This window comes from Haplochromis burtoni, unplaced genomic scaffold (assembly GCF_018398535.1).
Source record: "Haplochromis burtoni strain Fernald_Lab_line unplaced genomic scaffold, NCSU_Asbu1 Contig_158, whole genome shotgun sequence".
Lineage (NCBI taxonomy): Eukaryota > Metazoa > Chordata > Actinopteri > Cichliformes > Cichlidae > Haplochromis > Haplochromis burtoni.
Genome location: NW_024582519.1, coordinates 699,860 through 723,819, shown reverse-complemented (window position 1 = coordinate 723,819; position 23,960 = coordinate 699,860). Strand labels below are relative to the sequence as shown.

Below are 23,960 nucleotides of genomic sequence, written 5' to 3'. Positions count from 1 at the left end.
TGTAATTGACTGTCTTATCACCTTTTACCCCCGCCTGCCTTTCGCATGGGCCACAGCCCTAGAAAGTTGTAGACAGCTCTAGAAACGTCTGTCGTATTTTAGGCTTTAGTATAGATCGAATGTTCAAAATGTGACATTTGTGACAGCCACTGAATCAACCATCCCTTTAACTTGTCGCAGATTTGTTACACGGTAGCAATTTTCTTAACATGATATAACCAAGGCGTTCAGTTTCTGCTTCTGTCACAACTTCCCCTTTCTGTTTTTCCCTCCGTTAAAAATGAAACTGCACTGAAGAGAAATGTGATTTTGTTTTCAGGAATTTGTATTTGTGAGTAGAGAAACAGAAGATTTAAAAAAATCCCATGTGGATTATTTGAATTCCTTATACTTGTGAGTACTTTACAACTTTGTTACTATTACACAGTGCAGCAGGCTTGCTTTTAACTCGGCCCGGCATCCTGCCTTATAGATTTGTTATAGATTTGGTAATATCAGTACATGCCTGTGGCATGTTACACAGCTCCACCACAGTCACCTTCACAGTACACCATCATGCCATTATTATCTGGTCTTTCATCAGCGATCCCATTTCCAGTTGTTATTACTGTCAGCACCACTGTTTATGGAAGATTTCGTTTGAGGTCACCCTCGAAGATGTTGAGGAAGCTGTAGTCCAGGAAAAGCAGACATGATGTCGATCAGTCGGTCGAGGCCAAAGCAACTTCCTGAGGAGAGCGGATTTTTCTTTTGCTGTGCCAACTTAGTCACTAGAGTAATGTGTTAATGTAATTATGATCTAACACTTAGCTAAATATGTAATAAAAAAAAAAAAAGACCAAAAAGAAACCACTTAAAACTCATTCACCCTGTAACCTATAAAATGTGAGAAAATGACCCTTTACATCCTAACCCTACGGTCACAAAAGATAATGTTTAAGATTTTTTATTTACTTGTTTTTTCTCAGTTAGACTTTGTAGGAGGGAAAATACTGAAACATCGAAACATTTTCAGACGTCTGAATAAAACCTTTTAAAGATGTTTAAGCAGTGGTGATGTAACAGCGGTGTTATGTTTTTTTCTACAAGTATTCAGTTGAATCCAGGTACTTACACAGGTTACAGACACATTTCATGCTGCATATAGTTTACAATCCTATTGCTTTACCCTACAAGTATTTAACAAACAGAGGGCGTTAAAAATAAAACCAAAATGAAGTCAGAGATCAGTATAAAGGTCCATGACCGTGTACTCTGCTGCTGGACTTACTGGTAGCCATGGAAGCCAGTCACTTTGCTCCCCAAGGATCCATTTAAGCTCTGAACGCAGCTGAGTTTACCTCTCACCCATGCACTTGATCACCAAAGGCCACAACGTGAGCCTCGGGGGATTTTCAGTGTTGCTCAGTGACCTATGTGAACACTTGTTTCTGCGCATTAAGCTTCCCTTCTTGTTTTTCTTTCAGTAACCACCTCTCGCCCGTCCACTGCAGACCTGGTGTGGTAAAGTAGGTATATTTCTGCTTAAAATAAAAATAAAAACCAAAAGCTCTTATGAAACAGTGAAGAGCGTAAAATGGTGCATTTCCTTATCTACTCATTGTGTTGCTCCCTGAAGTTTTCTGGACAGGACCATACGCTCAGCAGTGGAGCAGCACCTCTTTGATGTGAACCCCTTAGAGGATCAGCATTCAGACGCCCACGAATCGACCCCGTGCCCTTCACGGGTGACACTAACAGCGAGGCAGAGACGTAGGCACCAAAGAGAGCAGCAGCATCAGGAGGAGGGCCAGAAACACAGGGAAAAAAACAGGTACCGTGGGCGTGGCATAATCGTAATCGATGTTACCTGCAGCAAGTGGCCTTCATAGTGGAAGCACTACATCGTGTTTCTCCTCATTTATCATCTTAAAGCAAAATAATTGTAATTTACTTGTCGTACTGACCACTCAAAGCACTTTAACCACACGTTCATACAGCCTCTGCCTCGCATACATGGTCAATTTAAACTCACTAGGTTACTCAGCCTGCATGTCTTTGGACTGTGGGAGGAAGCCGGAGTGCCCGGAGGCAACCCACGCAGGCACAGGGAGAACAAGCAAACTCCACGCAGAAAGGCCCCGGCCAGGGTCGAGACCAGGGAGCTCCCTGCTGTGAGGCAACAATGCTAACCACTCCACCATTGTGGCGCCCACTTTCATTATGGAGGTCTGACCTCAGAGGCTTCCTGCAGTGATACTACAATGATACTTTCAGTTGATGTTTCAGTTTCAGTAAACAGTGGTGAAGTTTTGTTCTGTGGGGAGAGCTTTAGTGTGCAGCCATAATAACTGGTATCATTCCAGTAAGGAGCTAATCCTTGTTGATGAAGACCTGGTGGAGTCTGAGAGATCAGCGGCACGTGGAATTTGGGGAGTGTCTCAACAGCAGAAAATGTTAATAAGACAGGACAGTAAATAGACTTAGCACAAACACTAAACAGCACATTAGCTGCTTGAGAACATATAAAAAACGCATCGGAATGACCTTGGGCATTTGGTTTCCAGAAGCATTTCATCCGTTTTTAATCTGATTTAAAACCGAGCAAGGCGAGCAGAGAGAGAGTCCGATGGAAGGCAGATGTCTTATTTCCTCACCCTTTTCCTTTTCGTCTGACAACAGAGCGCCTTCCGTCACAGGAGACACCAACAAGGAGAACGTCCCGTCGAGCAGCAGTTCAGGCAGCGTGGGGGAAGACATGAGCAGCCGTGTGGACTCACAGGAAGGCCAGAGAAGTCACGCTGAGCGAACCCCCAAACCCAGGAAGCCAAAAAAGAGCCCAACTCTCATGCAGCTAAGCGAGAACGCGGCTGCCCACGCAGTGAGTCACACCTTGTACTCCCCGTCTCTTTTCATCTTTATGAGTGTGACATTTTCCCTCCTTCTTTACTATTATAATTATTATTATTAATAATATTATCATCGTGAATTCATTCCTCTTTTCCCCTTGTGCACATGGCTTCACCACATGCAACAACTTCTCAAACTAATGTACCAATGATGAATGAAGCATTCATCTCAACTCCCTGCCCTCCTTGTTTCTGAGTCACCGCAGATAATTGCCTATTGCAGTTGACAAGAATCACTAAGTGGAGGCTGTGCAGCATCCTAATGGTGCTCTGCCATTAGACACCAGCTTGTAATGTGCAACATAATGCTAATTGTTGCCCACTCCTTCAAACGTAAAGGCCAATTATGAGAGTGCAGTTAGCCGCTGCTTTTATCTGTTTTAGATGTCATGTGGATACATGAGTCCAGAGGTTTCTTTAGTACTGAGTACTTTTTAAAAATGTAGTAAAATACTTACTGACAGAGATTCTTATCCGGATCATTAACAACAACGCAAAAAGTGATCGGCAGCAGGGAATTAAATTCAGTGGAAAGAAAATTATTGATTTAAAAGGGCGGAAGCTTTGGCTGATTATAGCAACAGCTGTGTTTCAACAAACAAAGAGAAAATATTAAGTTGAAAATAAAGAAAAAACCTCAAAACAGAAATGTTTTGATGATAGTCATACACCAGTTCTATGTTTGTTGGCCACTTTATTTATAAACATTTTAAATACGGCAGTTTAAAAAAATGTATTCTGATCATTTGTGTGTTTATATTCTATGTTTTTTTTTATAAACACAATTAGCTCAGTTTTAACAATATAAAAATATCGCTTGTATGAGATCATTGCTTGATTCTAAATTAAGCAGCAGGTTTGCTTTGTAGTAGCTGAATGCAGCAGGCGTTTCAGTAACTGAGAATAAAAAAAAGAATTTATTTATTGAGTTTTGGAGTTTACTGCTACATATATTAACTACATCATAGAATATCTAAGGGTGGGTTTTCAGGATTGGGTAATAAATTGTGGAATTACTTGATTTTTACAGTATGTTAATGAGGTGAAGTTAGTCCAGCACTTTTTGTTTTCTGACATTTGTTTGTCTTCATTTTTATGTGAGGAGGAAAAAGTATTTTTGTCTCAAAACTCACATTGAGAGAGAAAGATAAGAGAGAAGGCTACTTCAGTTAGTTAATGGGCCTTTGATTAATGAGCTTTACAACTTTGGCAACTTATTTATTGTCAGTTCAGTTTTTAAACAAGTAAATATATTCAAATTGGAGCTTTTCAACTGTGACATTTTATATGTTAAATAAGTAATTAATTATTTTAATAGTTTATTTAATGGTCTGATTGTAAAAAAATTACTTTAGTATACTCAGCATTCAGGTAGTGTGTGAAAGCCCTGAAAGTCACAGCAAGGTCACGGTGTGTGGTGCTTGTGGCTCAGACTTGTAGTAACCAGATCTCTGCAGACTCTTGAGTACGACTTGTTGGCTCTTAAGTGACTTTTGCTGATGTAAAGTTGAGCCGCACCGTTTCGTCTCATTTAAAATAGCTTTGTTGCGTTTACACACTCGCACTCAGTGAGCAGAATTCGATAAGTGCAGACTGTTTTTATTTTTTGAGCCTCCGTGAATCCTCCTTGCGCAACAGCACAGATGACACAGAGTCCCTTGACACACATACGGTGAATGCATGATAACTGGCACCACTGTGATTGGACGGTTAGATGACTGTAAGTATCTGTCTCCGTTGGTGGGCACAGCTGTCTCTGTGACTGCCAGCTCTTTAGGTCAAGAGTCACTGAACTGCATGCCAGGCGCTAGCTCCCAGATGTCTGTAAGGTGTTATAAAGCAGCATGTTCTGGACTATTTGACTTCTGCAGTTGCTGGGAAGTTCAGATTTGTGGTTTTAAGTGAAATTTCTCAGTTACGTTTTAATTCAGTATAGACTTTGTTTCTTGCAGTGAACATCATCAGGCCAAAATTGATGCGTACCCAAGAATCTTCATGGCCTTTGCATATTGTGTGGTTAAGTGCTAAACGGGATAGCGTGCTAAGCTAAGATGATTAGCTGATACACACTGCACTGCTAAAGCATCAGCGTGCAGGAGCTGCTAATCTTTGTGCATCTTTACTGACAAGTGTAGGTGACCAGCATGAAAAGTAGCTTTGCACACTCCCCCTGACACAGACTGACAACAGTAAGCCCACGTCAGGTATCACATTCAGTGATCAAGTGGCCTTTATCACATATTTAGGTTTGTCGAGCATGATATAAGCAGTCCAATGAAATTAAAAGCAAAAACAAGATGAGCTCATCAGAGCAAAACCCATTAAAAAATAAATAAATAAACAGTTGCAAAATTATGCCACTTAGCTAATTACAGTTTGAATGTGTGTGGTTTTAATAGTTCAAGGACTTTGCTGATAAAAGATCTGATGATAACCAGAAACGCAGATGCTCAGGCACACAGAGGCTCTACTAGTTCACCTGAAAGCAATGTTGTTGAGCAGGTTGTTGTTATACAAGGGACAAGAGTAAGCAGGCTGGCAAAAAAAAGTGAGCAAACCAAAGACAGAGTCCAAAAAACAGAGAAGGTCAAACAAAAGAGAGGAAAGTTAGCAAACGATGAAATGTCTGAGAAAGGTCATGTACAAGAGGAGCGATATATGCCTCTGGATTAAAACCAGGGGAATAACAGTGATAATTCGGTGTTCTGCTGGGAAGCCCTGAGGCCTAGCATTGATGTAGATGCTGCTTTCACACATACCACCCCTCCCAAACATTCCTGCAGACCATGCGCACTCCTCATGTTAACTGCAACCTCCCCCAACAGGAAAATCCCTCAAACACAAAGCCCAAGGCATTGACCTGATCTCTAAACTCACCCCACAACCCGCATGACCTGAAACACCACAAACACTAAAGGACACCCCCAAAGGTCCCGAGTTGATCTGGCAACACTTTGGAAGATCACCACACACTCTGATTTGACCTGAATCAGTAGATTCAGCTTTGTTTAATAAATATCTAACATGACTACGTTTGTATTTTTAACTTAAAAAAGAAAATAAGACACCCTCCTCTATTTTACGAGGATATCTACTGTTATCTGTCGTCTCCATAGGCACAGTGTAACAATATTTCCTCTTGTTCTGCAAGCTGTGGGCGTCCTAAGGAGGGGCTTAGCAAAGCTTCATCCATTCATTATTTTTTTTAACTGCTTATCCAGCTTAGGGTCACGAGGCGGTGGGTACACCTTAAACAGGTTCCCAGCCCATCAATAGACCGATACAGAGCGATACACAACTACACGACTGTGGCCTGTGTCTGAAATTTAAAAATCACTTAAAAAAAACAACAACAACACAAAAATTGTGAAAACCACTGGCTTTTGTTTTGACCAGTGTGATTTCTCATCAGTGTTTTTTTTGGCTGCAGCACTCACTGGCTTTTGCTGAACTGAAACTCCTGAACCGTTCCACAGAAAATGTCACCTTAAACAAAAGGAGATTTTTAGCCTTTCTGTGAAAGGGGATTCCCCCCCAATCAATATTCTGACACAAACAAATCCTTATTCTTTCTGCTCTTTGAAACACCGAGTACAGATTTTAAGCTTAGTGGCGCCGTGGGTGTGAGCATAAGGAAACAAGCCACCTTCTCCATCTGCTCGTCTCCGATTCTAATCTAGACTAGCACACTCATGACATGATTAGCATGACTCATGTCGTCAGGAGTGCTGAACCAATATGGTGGCTATTTTTCTGAGCAGCACAGATGGATCTTCATCGCAGCTCGGACCCCGGCTCTGCCATCACCAACGCACTTGTGCCACAGAGCGGCCATCTGGAGCCGGCATGGCGCTGAACCCTGGAGGCTGGTGCGGCATCCTCTCAGCTGGTGGTTAATGCCCGGGTTGCCACTTGAGCACCACACAAACACGGTTGACCCCATCTACATGCTGACCTCAAAAGTTTCTAAAAGTTGTGCAGTATAGCTCAGCGTGTCGTGCTTACCTGGGAGAAATATTAGGGAGCCAGTCACCATCTTCTAAAATCCAACAATTTGTATTTATTCCACTGATATAAATGTATAACTTTCAGTATAATCATTATATTATTCCACTAACTGAGGCAGATGTTAGGCGCTATAGTAAAAGAATTTCACTTCCTCTGTTTCACAACTGCTGGTTATTTATCTTTTAAAGTCCTAACCACTGCACTGTTAAGCTTAGTGTGCTGGTGTTTTGTTTGTCCCCATAAGTTTGTGTGTAGATGCAGCTCGAGTCCCTGTTAGCTGGCAGTTCTTCAAAACATTTTGTGCCAGCAGCAAAAGAAAACTGATAGTGGGAAGTGAAAGTCGCAGTGTTTTTCACCAGCTCATGTGCACAGGTGAAGCCGGATTCGCTTATAAGATGATTGTGACAATGCCATTACAGTAACTGTGTGCCAAACACAGTAGTGCATACTGTTCTGCACGTTGTACATGTTGGCCTATACATACTGAAAGGATTTAGCCTTTTAGTTGTCAGCGAGTTTCTCTCGACATCACTTGCAGACGCAGAGGATACAAACACAGAGGAGTGCATGGTATTTGTGAATATTCCAATAGCATCAAACCAGCGGAATCAATAGTTCTGCTGGTGGGATGCAGAGTGACCGCGGACATGTAACAGTCAGATGACAGTTCGAAAAAATAAACCTGTCGAGTGTGGGGGCCTCGAATTTTTGCCTTCCAATGTGTGGCATGCCAAAATATCTGAGAACCGCTGCAATAAATGTGTGTGTGTGTGTGTGTGTGTGTGTGTGTGTGTGTGTGTGTGTGTGTGTGTGTGAGTGTGTGTGTGATGTGTGTGTGTGTGTGTGTGGTGTGTTGTGTGTGGGGTTGTTTGTGGGTTTGTTGTTAGCATTGAAAACAGTTAATGCTTTATTGAAAAAGATCTTCTCATCCATTTAACCCATCTACACACCACAGCCCCACTATAGCAGCTGTCAGTGTTTCACCGCTCTTAGCACGAGCTGCACCTCATCATGCTTTAAATCATGAAGTGCTGTCTGGACATATTGGTGGTGTGTGTGTGTGTGTGTGTGTGTGTGTGTGTGTGTGTGTGTGTGTGTGTGTGTGTGATCTGATATTGATCACTGTGTGCAAATAATCAAAATAATAAAGCAATAAAACAATAAATAATGTAGTAATAAATATTAATAATAATAATCACTGTGCTAAATAGGTGTCAAGTAAATGTGAAGTAAATGACAGCATCTCTCTTTTATCAGTTTGATTAGTTGCTCTGAGAAAACAGAACCGGCGCTGTTGCTGCTTCTCATCACATTACATGATAAGTGCACACTTCATTTGTCTGATGGCCATCTGCCACACTGGTAACACTTTAGAAAAAGAACATAAAGCACAGTAACTAACAAGGGACAAGTATAGAAGTAATCAATACTCACTGCTACTAAAAACTACAAAAAAAGGATTGTCTTGGTTAAATTACTTTTGAGGAAGGTTCTTTGTTCTCTAAACAAGCCAGCAATCCACGGATGTAATTTAATTTGCTTATCAACCATTCAGTGAATTGTTCTTGATGCACTTGGAAGTGTTGATCATGGGTAATCAGGCTTATCACGAACCAGTAAGGAAAACAAGTTGACCCGCCTGGTGCCGGCTGGTTCAAGCCAGTTTCTCAACAGTCACAGTCACGAGTCAGTTCATCTGTTAAGAAAACTAGCTACTCATGGTAACTAGCTGAAGCAAACCCTTATTTCCCTAACAAGTTTTATTTGTTTTTTGTTTTTGTTTTTTAGTCTAGTTAAAGTTTCTTTTCAAAATAAGTGTTTGAGGGTACTTAAAGAAAGATGTTTCTGTTATCACGAAACAGTACACTTGTATGGGGAAAGTGATAATGGTAGCATGTAATGCTCAATTTGCTGCCAACTATAAATGATACATACAGTAAGCTTGAACAGAGCTTTCTTAGAGCACTGGCTGCCTGCCAAACAGCTGACTAGTCTTTTAAGTCAAGCCGGTTAAAATTAATTCGTGATTGTAATAAATTAGTTTGAATGAACATGTCGCAACTTGTTTTCCTTACAGCAGAATTTCTGTGAGTACTTTTACTGTCAGCTAATCAAATGTACCAGAACAAGTAGGATGAGCTAATCAGGCATTGAAAGCGAGCAGAAGGTTTATGACTCTGAAACGTCATTTACATATAAAAGGGTGTGAGGAGAAAAAGGGTGACGTGCTGAAGGCGTTCTGGCTCCTTTGGGGTCAGATAAGAAAAACTACACAGTCATTGTTTGGATTTTCACAATTTTGTGTCCCAGTTGGATTTAATTAAATGTATAAAAGGTCTTATTTAGGTCTCACCTTAATTTAAGAGTTGCAAAAAAGGAGATCGTCGGATTAGATGTAACCACTCTCATGTTGTTGTTTTTATGACCACAGGGATTGTTGTAAACACATCCACTGGGACTAATTTGCAGAGCTCATAGGGTGGGTGTGGCTATTCCGTATTAATGTTTTTCCTAGAATACAAGTCCTGCTTCAAAAAATGCCTTTTGTAAATGAAATAATGACGGTCAAGTTTCAGAGTTATTAATTGTTCCTTCTGAATATGAACAGTTTACCTGTTATTCAGCTATGAAGAAGACTCGCCCACTAAAGAAACAAGAGTAGACAGGACTGGCTTCAAACAAGCTAAACAAACATCAATTCAAGGAGAAGGTTGTTTTACTCAAAGACCACAGTGGATCTGACCGTTTGTGGGACTCTGTGAAAGCGTCTGATAAGACTGGAGCCAATAAATACTCACAAATACTTGGGCATGTCACGCATGTGCCAGATGCTGCAAAGGGGCAAACAAAAGTGCCTTTGTCTGACAATGTAAAGAAATACTGAGAACATGTCGGATGATGTGCTGTAGTATGGTGCACTGCGCTTTAAAGGCTCGTGTGTATGAGGGGGGGTGTATGTGAGGCATTCATTCTTAGATAAACTGATGCTGCGTGGTTTGTGAGTGTGTGTGTACTTTGTGAGTACATTGATTTGAGAGCAGTGACGGTAAGCGCGTCGAGGGGGAAGTTTCTTCTGTTTGTCCGTCACAGTCTGCACGTTCCCTCTAGGCATCATTAGATCCTGGTCATATCCTCTGTGGTTCACATGACATCAGAGCTGTTTTGGGCCCTGCGCCCTCCGCTAAAGCCACAATGATACATATGCACATACCTGAGACTGATTATTCTTTCCTACAGTAATCTGTCATTATCATCAACAACAACTATCATTAACCAAAAAACAAAACAAAGCTACTTTACAGTGCAGCTCTTTCCTCTAAGCCGTCTAGTAGCTGTGAGTCCTGATTTGTTTTCCCTAAAACTAGTTTGGTCCCATGCCTGGACAGATTTAACTGATATGTTGATGAAAATGCATGAGCTGCCAAGTGCGAGTCCTTTCAACTAAATTATTTACAGTATGGCCCAAGGTTGACGGAACAGCTCTGATCTCGGATAAGCAAAGTGGAATTTTTGGATAGTCTCAAATCTAAAAATAGGAAAAAGAGGGAGAGGCTGATGGGTAAAAATGTGGACTAAAAAAAATCAGGAAGCAGGAAGTGGATTACATGAAGTTCTTTTGCTTCATCTGATTTTTTTGTCTGCAGAGAGAGATGCAGGGAGGGGGGCAAAAAAATTCACTCAGTCAGTCTACGTGTGCTGGCTCACGATTTGTGCTTATTCTTGTTCTTGCTTCATGCCCCTCCTCCCTCGCTCTCTGTTCCTCTGTCTCTCTGTGTGTCTCCAGCACACCCCTCCCTTCTGCTCTTGCTGCTGTTAAACAAACAAGTCCAGAGCTGGGCGGGTGGGGAATATATGCATGTCAGGCCAGAGAAAAAGCAGGGAAATCTACCGTGGAGAGAAGAGAGAGGGGGAAAAGAAGAGCGGGAGGGGTGAGGAGAATCCTGTGGATGAAGGAGAAGGCGGAGCGAAGCCGCTCCTGCTCTCTAGCAGTCGGCTAAAGACAGATGGGAGGATGTTTTGACCAACTAGGAGAGCCAATCGCAGCCAGGGAGCAGCCCCCTACATTAGGGCAGGGCTAGTCTGAGGGAGTGTGTGACTCAACTTAAAGAGTGTGTTCACAGGCAGCCTGTTGTTGTTGAGCGCTCGTTTCTTTTCTCTCATGGTTGTGCAGACGTTGAAGACGATGAAGATCCAGGAGTCGCCGGTCACTTGTGACGCGGGTAGGGTCGGCGGAGAGGTGCGCGGCCCGGACTCAGACTGCGAGAAGACAAGCTGTGAGGACGTGCCCCGGTTGGACCTGACAGCACTGACTGAGGACAACAACTGGGGAGGTGAGCCTGGAGACCACCTGGCTGTTGCTTAGATGTTTCTTTCCTTTGCTTTTAGCCCATTTACAGTTTGTCTGGACAAAAGGACACACATGTCCAGACAGCAGGTTCAGGATCCTCCACCCCAGGTTGGGTGTTTGGGTCGCAGCTGCACACCGTCTGCTGCCTCATCTGCTCCTCCTCCTGAAGCATGCTGCTTCTCCTTTTCCTGCAGAATTTAATTGTTAAAGATCCTCTAGGTTCCCTAGGCTAACTATTTCTGCAGGAGAGACACCAGAGATGTGTTTGTTTGCTTGGTTAGAAGGATTGCAGTACTGCCTTGATGTCCCATGAGCAAAATATGAAAGTGCAGCAAATACTCGATCTGTGGTTTCATTTAAAGAGTAAACAGTGAGGTTCTAGCAGAATCTATCACCTATGTGGAACGCCTGTGTGCAGGCTTAGCAACAGATGACCACTGCTGTTGTTTTCACTCACAAATCAATCATTAAAGGGTCGGCATGGATGGCGATAACAGCGTACCAATCAGCTGGCTGCACAAACTTGGGTTAGGTTTGGAGAGTTTATTGATCATGGCTGAACTGTTAAAGTTCGTGCTCCATTTAAATGTTGACGTCTCTGCACGTGCCTGAGATGTCAGCTGTACGCGGGATCCTAATTTATTGATCCTGGCTTATCAAGTGGCATTACTGTTAAGAGAATTTGCAAAAAGAGCCTTCCTTCAGCCGTCAGACCTCTCTCGAGCTTGTTATTAATGTGTTTGTTTGTGCCGTGACTGCGCTGTGCGCACTTTCGATTGTGTTGTCAGAGTATTGCAAGGGTGGAGGTTTCTGTGTTGATTGGTGAAAGCCAAGGCTTTTGCTGAACTGTACTCTGGAATGATGGCCAACGTGTTCATTCGCACACTGGAAGGACATGTTTCTGCATGTTGTGTTGACATCTTTCCGCTGCGGCGATTGGCTTTGACTCTCACTGCCTCCGCCACCCCTGCTGCTTCCTGTTTGAAGCAAGAATCAAAACTGTTCCATGCAAGCAGCCTGTCAGTTTCAGCAGCCGCGTGTTTGGAGCATTAGTGGGCAATTGCGTGTTTGGTGGAGCTCTCTAGCGGCCGGACCTCATAGAGGGAAAACACCAGCAAGCTTTAGATTTGTTGTTGTCTCATAGTGAAGTGTTGTGTCTGAGATATTATGCTGTTTAGGTTGTTTGAAGTCATGGTTTGAGCGATTTTGCCCAGCCTGGTAGACGGTGTGCTTACATGCTTGTAGTTAAAATGTAATTTGTGTTCTAGTGAGGCACACCGCAGTGAGTTACAGTTCTTTATTCAGTCCACGTGGTGGTTTTACTCATTTGTATACCATCCTTTGCATCTTGCCAATTTCTTCCTCTTCCTTAAACTCCCCCCACCTCCCCTGTGTTCTGTACATTGTGTCCTGAATACATAACTAAGCTCGTGGAAACAGGGCGCCTGCATGATTGGCTGTGACAGGCTGCTTCACATGAGAACAAGCAGCGCTGGTCATGGTGCGTGCAAGTATTGTGCGTGCAAGTATTGTGCAAAGCTGAACTGTATTTCCGTGTAGTTGGCAAGATTATTCATCAGCACAGAGTGCCAGTGAGGAATTGCTGCATACTGTACAGAAGGCATACTGCGGGCCAAATGGCCATGTGGGTGAATGAGGGCTTCAGGCAGGAGTTGGAGACCTTTGTCCCAGTAAAGTTCTAGCATGACCTGATATTTGGTGTCCCCCGCCTGTGTGCCAGCGGTGGTGGAAACAACAGTGGCCGATTTTTTTTCAGACAGTGGGAGACAGAGTTATGGATCTCACATGTCCCACGAGTTCATTAAAGTTTATGTGTCTGTGTTATGTTTAATTTCCAGTAACTAATTCAGCAGGAAGGATGCCTGCTAGTTCTTTGGCTTATTTCTTACTTGTCTTTCTTTGTTTTTCTTCCTTCATCTTGTCCTCTGCTCCTTCTCCATCCCCCCCATTTCCCTCTTTTGTTCCTCTAGATTCTCCGTTTTGTAACTCCCCTTTCCTTGATTTCAAAAGCATTTTCTATCCAAGTTGTTGCGATGGTAAGTCTCCCACTAACATCACTGTCAGTGCTGACTGGCCTTTTCTGCGAATGAGATGCCAGAGTGAAAGAAAGGAAAGTCTGTCTGTCTGACTTTTACCGCTGCATGGCAACATGCTTGAGTGATCGGGAACATTGTGGCAAAGGGTGGCACGCCTGCGCACACGCACGCACACACGACCTTTAGTGAAATGGCACACCGGCGTATTTTTTTTGTTTCATTAGTCCGGTTAATCCTCAGCCATCAGCGAGCAGTTGATTTAAAGGATTAATTTCAAATGCCGTGAAGCCTTACTGGCCGGCTACACTGCACTAAGCTTGATAATAGGCCTCAAAGGAAGACCTTCAGTCTGACTGAGGGTTTGTTTGCTGTGAGAGAGCCCTAACAAGCGAGAGCCCTGCTACTCGATGAACTGCACGTACCTGGAAGTGAAGGAGGACCCCCCGGGACTCCCGAGCTGGAATTTGAGCTAAATCATTTCTCATACACCTTAACCCACCCCAGCTAAGAAAAATATGCATGTGCGGTGTTGGACAGGGCGTGCATATTTTCCTGGTTGCATACTGACACCTTGAATGTTTACACTGACAGTTGGTTTCCTTCAGCGCTTGTTTTTACTCCCTTTTATCTGTTTTCTCGGTGTAACGTCTCCCCCGCATGTTTTTCATCACCCGACACCTGATTTTATGGGTGTCTCCTGTTCCATGAAATCTACATCAGAGTTCCTGCTGACTTTTATGTTTTGAGACATTTCGTAGAGAGCTCCTAGTTTAACTTTTAAACAATCAGATCATCCTCGGTCTGCTCTGTCGCTCTCTCTAACGCACACGTGCTCGGACAGATGCGCCGTTCCCCTGTCAACGTGCCGAGTGGAAACTAAAACACAAGCTCATCACTGTACCTCTCATCAGGGGTCACGCCCTGACATTATCCCACAGAGTGCCGGGCTTTATTAATAGCCCGGCGATTGTCAGGGGTATCTGCACGGCTATTTTCACCAAGCATAATTATTGCCAGAGTGGAGACTCTGTAACCAAGGGATGAATAAAGAGAGAGAGAGGCAGGGTGGGTGTGTCTTACCCACAGTTTCAGAGCAACATCTGTGACTGCTGAGCCCCAGAGGAAATTCTTTTTATTTATTTTTTTCCCACAGCACATCCAGAACCTTCCACAGAGCCAGAGAGGCTCCGAGATGATGTTAGCAGGGAGAGAAGTCGCTGTCTGGCGTCTTCAGGATGAGAACCGGGGCTGATTTTAGAAAACGAGCCGTGCATGCTGTTTGGCTTTCCCAGGACACTTTCACATTTTGACCTCCTATATTTGCTCTGACTTCACAAATATACATATATAACCCAACAGGAAAATATGTGAAATGTGACATTCGGTAGCGTGCTAGCCACCAAAGAGCAGCTGAATGTGTTCTGATAACAGTGCCCATGAACTCACATCGGATGTTTTAGTGCTTTTATATATTATCTTGCACAACATCACACCTGTAAAGTCTTTTTTTGGCAGTATTTTTCTCCAGTTAAATGTCTTCTTGATTTTTAAAGTAGAGATAAGTTGATGACGGTGCCTGTTTTGGTTGGCAGAACTAACGGATTTAAGAAGGCTTTTCTCAATGCGGCTGGTTTTCCAGCATCATATTGTCCCAACGTTAAGGACTTTCCATGCACGAATGTGCCAATGTGCTGACTAATCTGCTGTTTTTTCACATTCTCTTATGTCTTGCGTGTGCAGAATTATGAAAGTGCGATGAAAATCTTGACATTTTTGTTTTTGTGTCACTCAGAACCAACCCCGGCGTACTCGCTGCAGAGGGAGAGCATGGACCGCGAGGAGGCCAGGCTGTCCCCTCACTGTGGGGGGCGTCTGATCCGCCAGCTCCTGGAGGAGTCCAGCGACCCGATGGTCTCCCCTCGGTTTTACGCCTACGGACACTCCCAGCAGTACCTGGATGACACGGAAGTGCCTCCATCGCCACCTAACGCTCACTCGTTCATCAGGTAAGCTGACGTGTGCTTTTGCAGAGCTGGAAGGAAGGAACTGGGAGCTGTAACACCATCATTTATCTCAACAGTCGCAGGCGGAGTTCATCGCTTGGCTCCTGTGATGATGAAAGAGAGGAGCTGACCTCCGCCCAGCTCACAAAGAGGATTCATGTACTGAAGAAAAAGATCCACAGGTTTGAGGAGAAGTATGAAGAGGAGCGAAAATACAGGGTAGGTAGTAACGACCGGTTCATTCGTCATTGTTAATAAAGCCCCGCGCCTTAAAGTCAGACTGTAATGATGTTTCTGTGAAACATAAACAAGAATATTGACTGTCAGAGGTGCATCATTACACCAAGTAGGGCTCTGCCTTGTTGTTTAGCAAGGCAGAGCCCTACTTCAGATTTACACTGTTATCCTCATGTGAACAGTAATTGTAGGTATTTTATTTTGAAAGAGCAGCTGATCATCTGTTTTGTTTTTTTTTCTTCTTTTCCTCCACGCAGCCCTCCCACAGTGACAAAGCTGCAAACCCAGAAGTGCTGCGGTGGATGAATGAACTGGCTAGGCTTCGCAAAGAGCTAAAAGGTAACACACAGGCGCACACATTCTGACAGTGATTTTGATCTAGTTTTAGTCATGATTCAGGCATCTAACTTGCTCCTGATTGGATCACTTCCGAACTCGTCCCGCCTTTCTACACAACTTACTGAAAAGCTCTGGTTCCCGTCTTCTTCACCAGAACACAAGCTGATGAAGTCTGAGGAGGACCTGACGCCTCAGCCCCGCCAGCGCAGCAACACGCTGCCCAAAAGCTTCGGCTCGCAGCTGGAGAAGAAACCTCAGCAGGAGAAGGCGTCGAAGCCGCCGGTGGAAAGCACCCTGGAAGGAATTCAGAAGAAGCTGCAGGAGAAGAGGGACGAGGTGAACCGCCCCGAGGACATCAAGGTAAATCCGCGGCTATGTCGCACGCTCACACAGACGATGGAATAAAACATTAAAAGCCAAAAGACTTTACATGTTTAAAGCAGACTGCACACTCTGAATTTATTATCACACAGAGACAAATACGTTTTGCTGCGAGCAACACGGACTGAACTCTTGTCACTTTTAAAAGGCGAGCGACTCACTTCCTGTCTCCTGCTAACAGGATATGACACGGGAGCAGATCGCCGCAGAGAAAGTCGCCCTGCAGAAAGCTCTTCTCTACTACGAGAGTATCCACGGCCGACCGGTAAGCCTCCCTCCATGTGTTTGTTTTATTTTAGACATTTTAAATGCAAAAATTTGCCCAGTTTTACAAATAAAGCTGAACCCATATCAGTTTGTCTGGACCAAATCCAGATGCCGTAATTTTTATTCCTGTCAGTACAGTTACATATCACGCCCTGCAGAGATCTTATAGTGAAGAAAAATGGTTTTGCTGTAATTTTGTTTTATGTTAGCAAAGTAGCTAGTTAGCGTGCAGGTAGAGAGGATGACAGAAATTTGCTAAAACTGTGCTAACAGTGTATCTTTGTTCTCCCCACCTGGAGCAGATGACGAAGAGCGAGAGGCAAATCATGAAGCCAGTGTACGACAGATATCGCCTGGTGAAGCAGATCCTGTGTAGAGCCTCCACCATTCCTGTCATAGTAAGTATCACATCCCAGCCTCCCTTTAGCTGCCGGGTTTAAAGCCACACTCTCAAAACATGCACAGACACTTAATCCCAGCTCGTGCCGGCTTTAGCACCTGCTGCTGGGAACGGACAGCAGCCATGAAGCAGCTTTCAGTGCACTCGTAAAGCAAGGTCAGAGGTTACAGGCTGAGGTCACGGGAAGTGACAGCAGAGTGTTGAAGAGGCTCAGGAAGTGAAAAACAACACAGCCAAGTTAAATAAACGGAAAATAAACACAGCAAGTTCTTAAAATGTATTTTTACATATTTATATTTCAGAAATGTAGGAAAATAAATCTGCTTATGGACTAAGTGTAAAGCTCTCAGTAAAGTTATTTACTGAACATCTTTATGATGTAAGACATGATCTGCATTATGTGCATTATATAATGCACTGCATCTAATCCGCACCACGCAGGCTGAGCCTGCTGCCATATTGTTCCTGACATGGAGACGCAGAGGAGCAGACAGAGGAGCTCAAACAAAAGCCGTTAAATGTGCTTAAACCTGACAGAAAAGTGTGAAGTACTGTAAAAGAAAGAAAAAAGGTCAGAGTTAGCGTCTCAGCGTGGTTAACTCCTCCTTCTCGACCGTCACCACAGGGCTCTCCCTCCAGCAAGCGCAGAGGTCCCCTCCTACAGCCCATTATCGAGGGTGAAACCGCACTCTTCTTCGATGATATCAAGGTGAAGAGCCATTGCTGCTGCTTAATAATCAGTGAACCGGCTCCCTCTTCCTCACCTGCTAAACTCCCACCCCTCCTCCCCCTTTATATTTACTACCATTTGCCCTCTAATGAGCCTGATTGCTGCCTGTTGATTGGGCAACTGTAGAAGTGTTGAATCAGTAGTTGCTGATCTATGAATCACTCTGTGATTGATGTAATGATGTAAGTGGATATAAAATGGGTTAAAGCTTGTTGTGATTTAAGTGCCTAATACAAGGCTGGAATACTGGTTTATTTTTCCTAAACAGCAAATATGTGCATACAGTATATTAAAAATGTATCATTGTTATCATTATTTTTCCAGCACTGTTTGCAGGCACTCTGTGGACAACTTTTTTTTTTTAATTTTCTGTATTAATTGAACAGTTTTAGTTGAATAAAGGTTGCCTGATTAACTCCATTCATAAAAACAAATGATTCCAAATGACGACCATCGCGGTGATTTCTAACCTCTGTCCACTAACACTGCACGATCCTCACGCCCTGCAGTATTTGAGCCCAGGAGGCCGCCTGCTGCAGCAGCGCTCACCGCACGATGAGACCCTCTGCCCCCTCCCTTGCAGCCCGTTGAGACTAAAGCCTCCCTCACTCTCTTTGTAGGAGGAAGAGGACGGCTCGGAGGATGACGGAGACTCCAAGACCCAGTTCACCGTGACCGTGCGACCCGACATCGGCGTGTTCAGCTTCCTGGAGCACGCAGATGAGGAAGTGGATGGTTTCATTTCACCCGTGGACGAACTTTCCCCGTCCAAGAACACGATGGACACGAGGCTGTCCAACCTGCACTCAGCTACTATGTAAGTACTCGCAAAACGCTCGTTTTACTGTCAGTTTGTGACAGATTTGGGTCTGTTTGAGAGGATTAATCCTGATAACTCAGCAAAAATTGCAGATCTATCACTGTCTACATACACAGAAATCCAACCAGAGCACAAATTTAGAAATTCCTCTAAACAGAGTTGCCCAGTAACCTTGCCTTTATATAGGAATATAACCAGGATACAACCATCTGGCAACGAATTAAATCAAGTCCCCTGTTGCAAAGAAACATTACACTCAGCGCACACCCATTCAAATTAATAGCAAAGTGTTTATCAGCCAGCGGTTGTTTACAAACTTTCGCCATTGTGTTGCAGAGCAGTTGCAGTCAGTCCAAGACAGACTTAATTTGTTTGGAGACAAGTTGCCTCCCACCTGTGTGACCTGTGTAATACAAAAAAAACAAAAACAGAGCCAAAGTTGTTGATTTTTAGGGGGTTTTTTTTGTAAATGCTGGAAGTCTGTGTATATTTTATTGTGAGACATTTAAAAAAACATTTCTCCTCACCCCACAGGCAGGAACTTGTAGAGCAGCTCCAAGAGACGAGAGAGGAGAAGAAGAGGATTCGCAAGAACTTGAAAGAGTTTGAGGACCAGTTTTTTAGACAAAACGGAAGGTAAGAAAAAAAAGAGTTTGTCAATGTCAAATATTTGGAACTGCATAATGAGAAACCTCGACACGAAGGTTTTTTTCTCGCAGCGTCGTAACGTTTGCCGCCTTGTTCCTGCAGGAACGTGCAGAAGGAGGACCGCTCCCCACTGGCTGTGGAGTACAACGAATACAAGCACGTCAAAGCCAAACTGCGGCTGCTCGAAGTGCTCATCAGCAAAAGAGACTCAACTAAATTCATCTGAATAAAGCAAAGACTCAATAAGAGGACTGGTGCTGTGTCTCCAGTGTCACAGTCAACACATCTCACCTTGCTAGAAACAGTCATGTTTTCCTCACTGTTGGATGCTGTTGACGCGCTCCGTCGAGCTCGAGGGTTTCCCTCCGTCAAATGCTGCGCCTGGAAAAACGTTGTCGTCACCTCACCTCGAGGAGGGGACGTCACTCCGGACGAAGCAACATACGCACAAACTAAACTGAATCACACTTGTATTGCTGATAATTTATTTTGAATGTTTGTGTCATGCACAGCCGTAGAAGTCTTAAAAAAACCAAAAAGAACCCAAAACACTTGATAATTCGGTCATTAGCTATAAAATCGTCGCTGCTTTTTAAGGATCGCGTGTATTTTTCTAAAGGAGATGTTACTCGATCATGCTGACAGTACCGAAGTTTCACTTGTGACCACAGCATTAAATCCTCTTCTGTAAAAGTTTTATCGTTTGAAAGAAGTGGTTTCCTCTTTCACTGGGGCCCAAAGACAGCAGCTCAGAGCGGACACAGTGAGCCAAAATCTTTCATCTCCTGGAAATCACCCAGTTTCAAGATGACCACTGACACTTGCTGCGTTTTTGTACGCCTTAACCTGCTTTCCCCTCATTTACTTGATGTTAAATAAGCTATCGTCCCCTTTAAATCACTGCTGTGTTTGCTCACACCGATTAACACTGACAAGGCCAGTTCTGAGGCGAGCGCGGGCGTGGTCGACGAAGCCTCGTCCTCTGGTCCTCGCTGTAGTTTGTTTGTTTGTAAATATGGATTATCGTATATGTTTACATTTCTGTGAGCGAGTACTTTATCCCTTTTTTTTCTCTCCAATTTTCTGGATGGTAATCAGTGTGAATTTGTTTTCACTGAATGTAAACACTGGCCGGGCTTAATGAACTGAGTGTGTACATTTTAGTACATAAATTGTATTTTGTATATAATGTGAATGAAATCATATTTTTACTGAAGGTTTTTTGGGCTCTGTGTTTTTCCTTTGTGAAGTTGCGAATGTTCACTCATCCAGTCGAAGGACTTTACAGACAGATCTGAGATCAGTCGGTTTATTTATATAGCAGCAAATCACAACATCAGCTGCCTCAAGGCGCTTTATACAGGAAGGTAAGGACCTCCCTAGAGCACTGTGCGATGGCGGGAAGGAAAGTAATAAAAGGAAATAAAACAGGGATTAAAAGCGTGTATAAAAAAAAACTACAGCACCAAATTAAATAAATAAAATTGTTTAAATATGAATGTACATATAAAAGATTATATGTGGTATAATAAAATTTGTCTTTCACCCATCATGGTCTTCAGTTCAACTTAATGATTTATTGGTATAAAATTGACAAAAAGCTTTATACCATGTAAGGATTTAAAATATGTCATATGTGACCTTTGACCTCTCCTTCAAGGTCAGTCAGTTGATCTCAAATGTTGATCTCAAACATCTCGGCTGATGAAGCATGTTCACTGAACGTTTGAAAGAATGGGAGTGAACTGCTTTCAAAAACTTATTTTTTTTCTTGTAACACCTAAAATCTCACCTCTGACATATGCCCCTCATAAAATATCAATTAAAAATAAACTATACTGAAACAAGAACCCTAACATTAACAGCAGGTGCTCAGATAAACACTAAAAAACAACTCTATGAATCAGAGGCATCACATCTGGTCCATCTGGTCATAGGTTCATGAATTCAAGCAATTTAATGAGGAAGCTCAAATGCAATCACAGGCCACACAGAAGTCTTGCTTTTATACCGTATTTTATTGAAAACCTTGGCTGGAACAGAGAGCTTTGAGTAAATTTCAGTCAAATAATGATTTAAAAAAAAAACAAACAAAAAAAAAAAACTTATTCTCTAGCACATTTAAAGGTGCAAAAAAGTCAAGGGCTTCACAAACCTTTGCATAGGACTAAACTCTGCAGGAGCCTTAATCAGACAAATATTGATTGAATATGCGTGTGTGTGTGTGTGTGTGTGTGTACACATGCAGTATAGAACTAAGCAATAAGATGAACTGCCAGCATTTGAGACCTTTATATGTTTGGCCCAGAGCTGTGAGTACAGAAGTGGGCTGCTTCAGGTTGTTATTGCTGAGAGGACGTGTTAGTCAGAACACATCGAGTCATTTTACTGCCCAAAGTCACATTAACACCACTGTCGTGTATGAAATGTATATAAAATATATATTATATATATGCGAGACGATTCCACGCACGTCACGCTAATACACAACCTAATTAAATGTTATCTTGTACTGCGAGGTGTCACTGCAGGAATATTTATACATCATCAGGGCGACTTTTGGAATAATATGATGGGTACAGTTTATCATCAAATGGCTATTATATGCAGACTTTTTACTAAGTCATCTGCCCACACTCTTAAAATATTCATCTCCACTTGGAGACCAGACAAATAACAATTATTAACTCTCATGTTTGTATATTTAGGTTTATGTGACATTTTGGGACATGTTTTTATTTGCTTCTTAGCAGATCGGTTCAAATGTCATTACAGAGGAATCGGTTTGCTTGGCCTAGCAAAAACACGGCTAGTTTGGCTCCGTCACACGGTGAATAAATCCAACTGAGAGCCGCTCTGATGATCAAAAATGATCAAAGTTTGTTTAACCCTCTGAGGTCTAAGTCATCATTTTATAGAAGACATGAGAGTGTTTGTTAGGGGGAAAAAAGAAGCGTGAATAAGGCTGGGAGAAAAGTTTCATAAACACAAAAAATGACAGTTTTTGTCATCCACACTTACAGGGGATTTATATTTGTAAATCTGCAACCCTGCAGCCTACACCGTAACTACACACCACATGGACACAGTCTGCGATGGCTGTGATTGGACAGTTTGGGATTGTCGTGTCCTCCTGAATATTTAAATCTACTGTGTCTACTGAAAGAGACTATATGGAATTGAAGAGAGAAACAGGACGAACTCCTGGTTTGTTGAGATACCGCTGCGTTGGCCAAGAAGGACTTTGACTGTATTCAGACACTCGTCTGTGTCAGGGACCACACTATCAAAATGTGTATCTAAAAATCTGTTTCAAAATACTTCACGAAAGCAATTAAAATTAGCACTAATCAAGGAGACTGTTCTGCATCCACGCCACGGCAAACATGGAGTGTGTATCGCTGGAAACCAGAGTGGTTAAACAAGAGGTGCTCTCTTTTTCTGGGTCTTCCACCTGTTGCTCGCACAGACTGTAGTAAAATATGGATTCTTTAGAATGGCCATTAGGGGGCGACTCTTGTGGAGAACACGCCCTGGGGTCCATGTCTCTGTAACCTCAGTAGACATTTTTCTGAAGAGTTTATGGGCTCAGTCGTTAGTTTTGGCTCACACTGAATGAAACAGGAAGTTCATTTTGTAAATGATTTTATAGTCACAAAGGAGGATTAGCCAGGATAAGCTGACTGTCCCTCGGTTTCCTCGCTCATCACGTCCAGTTTCAGGCAAAAATGATTAGCTAGGGTCTTCACTGTCCATGGGTGGTGTTATCTTGACTAGCTCCACCTTTCATACTGTGGTTATGTTGTTGCTAGGCACTGTCATCGAGGGCAAAGGTATGATGGCAAGGTCACATTTTAGATATTATAAGCAAACCTGGAAGCACTAAAAAAACAACAACAAAAACTGCAATTCCTGTAGTGGCCACTGGAGGCTGAGGCTAAGTTAATCCCCACTGACTGCCATGATAAGACACCCAACTTAATACAATTACAAAGTGTATTTAAAGCCTGGTATCTACAGTTCCTCATTCAATAAAACCACATAGGGGCACAGACTTGTTCTATAACTCATCACGGCTAATGCCAAACTCAACATCTTAGCGTATTAGTCCAAATACAGTCATCTCATGGGGTCTTGTTTGATTGCGACCTCGCAGATGATGCGGCCCCTTTCAGCTAGAAAATCTAACTAAACAGCCAGTAAGCGCGACATCCACATGCTTGTAACAACAGGAAGTGCGATCTTTTTGTGTCCATCTGAAGGAGCCAAACATGTATTTGCTACCACTTCCAGTCTGAGCGTTGCTAACTGATGCTTCATATTCAGCTGACATGCTTTTCTTGCAAGAAAGCGAATAATCACATTTCCAAAAACGTCACTGCTAAATGACAATCTGGTTTTTGTTTTCACTCTGTAACATGCACACACATCCACAAAAAAATAAATAAATAAATAAAGTTTTGTTTCCGTACAGAAGGTTTTGCTGTAGAAAGGCAACACTGTTGAATGCAGGTTCAAGAACAAAGTCAGCTGCTCTGTGAGCCACAGCTAAAACAGAACGAGGGATTGCAAACGATGTTCAGCATGCTCCGCTCCCTGCCTGACTCGCTTGTCCTCTTTCAGAAGCAGGCATAGAGGACATGCTGGTGGCAGATTTAAAAGGATCAGCGGGACTAACACTCCTCCCAACCTCACAGTGAAGATTATATTCAAAGTGCTATTTACATACACGTATATATGTATGTGTGTGTGTGTGTGTGTGTGTGTGTTAATTTTGTCAAAAAATAACCACTCTATTTAATAAATTAAAAGTAACAAAAAGCAATATATTGTC

At 42.9% G+C, this 23,960-nt stretch overlaps 1 protein-coding gene across 5 annotated transcripts in view; it reads left to right on the top strand.

Annotated features, from left to right (window-relative positions):
• Nucleotides 1–19,510, top strand: part of fam13a (family with sequence similarity 13 member A) — a 49,213-nt gene extending 29,703 nt beyond the window's left edge. For 2 of the 5 annotated variants that reach the window (XM_005932343.3, XM_005932342.3), the window contains exons 10-24: nucleotides 1,467–1,508; nucleotides 1,619–1,813; nucleotides 2,662–2,860; nucleotides 11,068–11,227; nucleotides 13,236–13,301; nucleotides 15,094–15,307; nucleotides 15,382–15,523; nucleotides 15,799–15,880; nucleotides 16,035–16,240; nucleotides 16,443–16,526; nucleotides 16,831–16,926; nucleotides 17,554–17,637; nucleotides 18,279–18,475; nucleotides 19,013–19,114; nucleotides 19,229–19,510. In XM_005932343.3, coding sequence (XP_005932405.1) covers nucleotides 1,467–1,508; nucleotides 1,619–1,813; nucleotides 2,662–2,860; nucleotides 11,068–11,227; nucleotides 13,236–13,301; nucleotides 15,094–15,307; nucleotides 15,382–15,523; nucleotides 15,799–15,880; nucleotides 16,035–16,240; nucleotides 16,443–16,526; nucleotides 16,831–16,926; nucleotides 17,554–17,637; nucleotides 18,279–18,475; nucleotides 19,013–19,114; nucleotides 19,229–19,352 — 1,993 coding nt within the window. In that variant the 3' untranslated portion in view covers nucleotides 19,353–19,510. The remainder of the gene's footprint in view (nucleotides 1–1,466; nucleotides 1,509–1,618; nucleotides 1,814–2,661; nucleotides 2,861–11,067; nucleotides 11,228–13,235; nucleotides 13,302–15,093; nucleotides 15,308–15,381; nucleotides 15,524–15,798; nucleotides 15,881–16,034; nucleotides 16,241–16,442; nucleotides 16,527–16,830; nucleotides 16,927–17,553; nucleotides 17,638–18,278; nucleotides 18,476–19,012; nucleotides 19,115–19,228) is intronic. The other 3 variants (XM_005932344.2, XM_005932345.2, XM_005932346.3) reach the window with 3 other exon arrangements.
• Nucleotides 19,511–23,960: the final 4,450 nt, after the last annotated feature.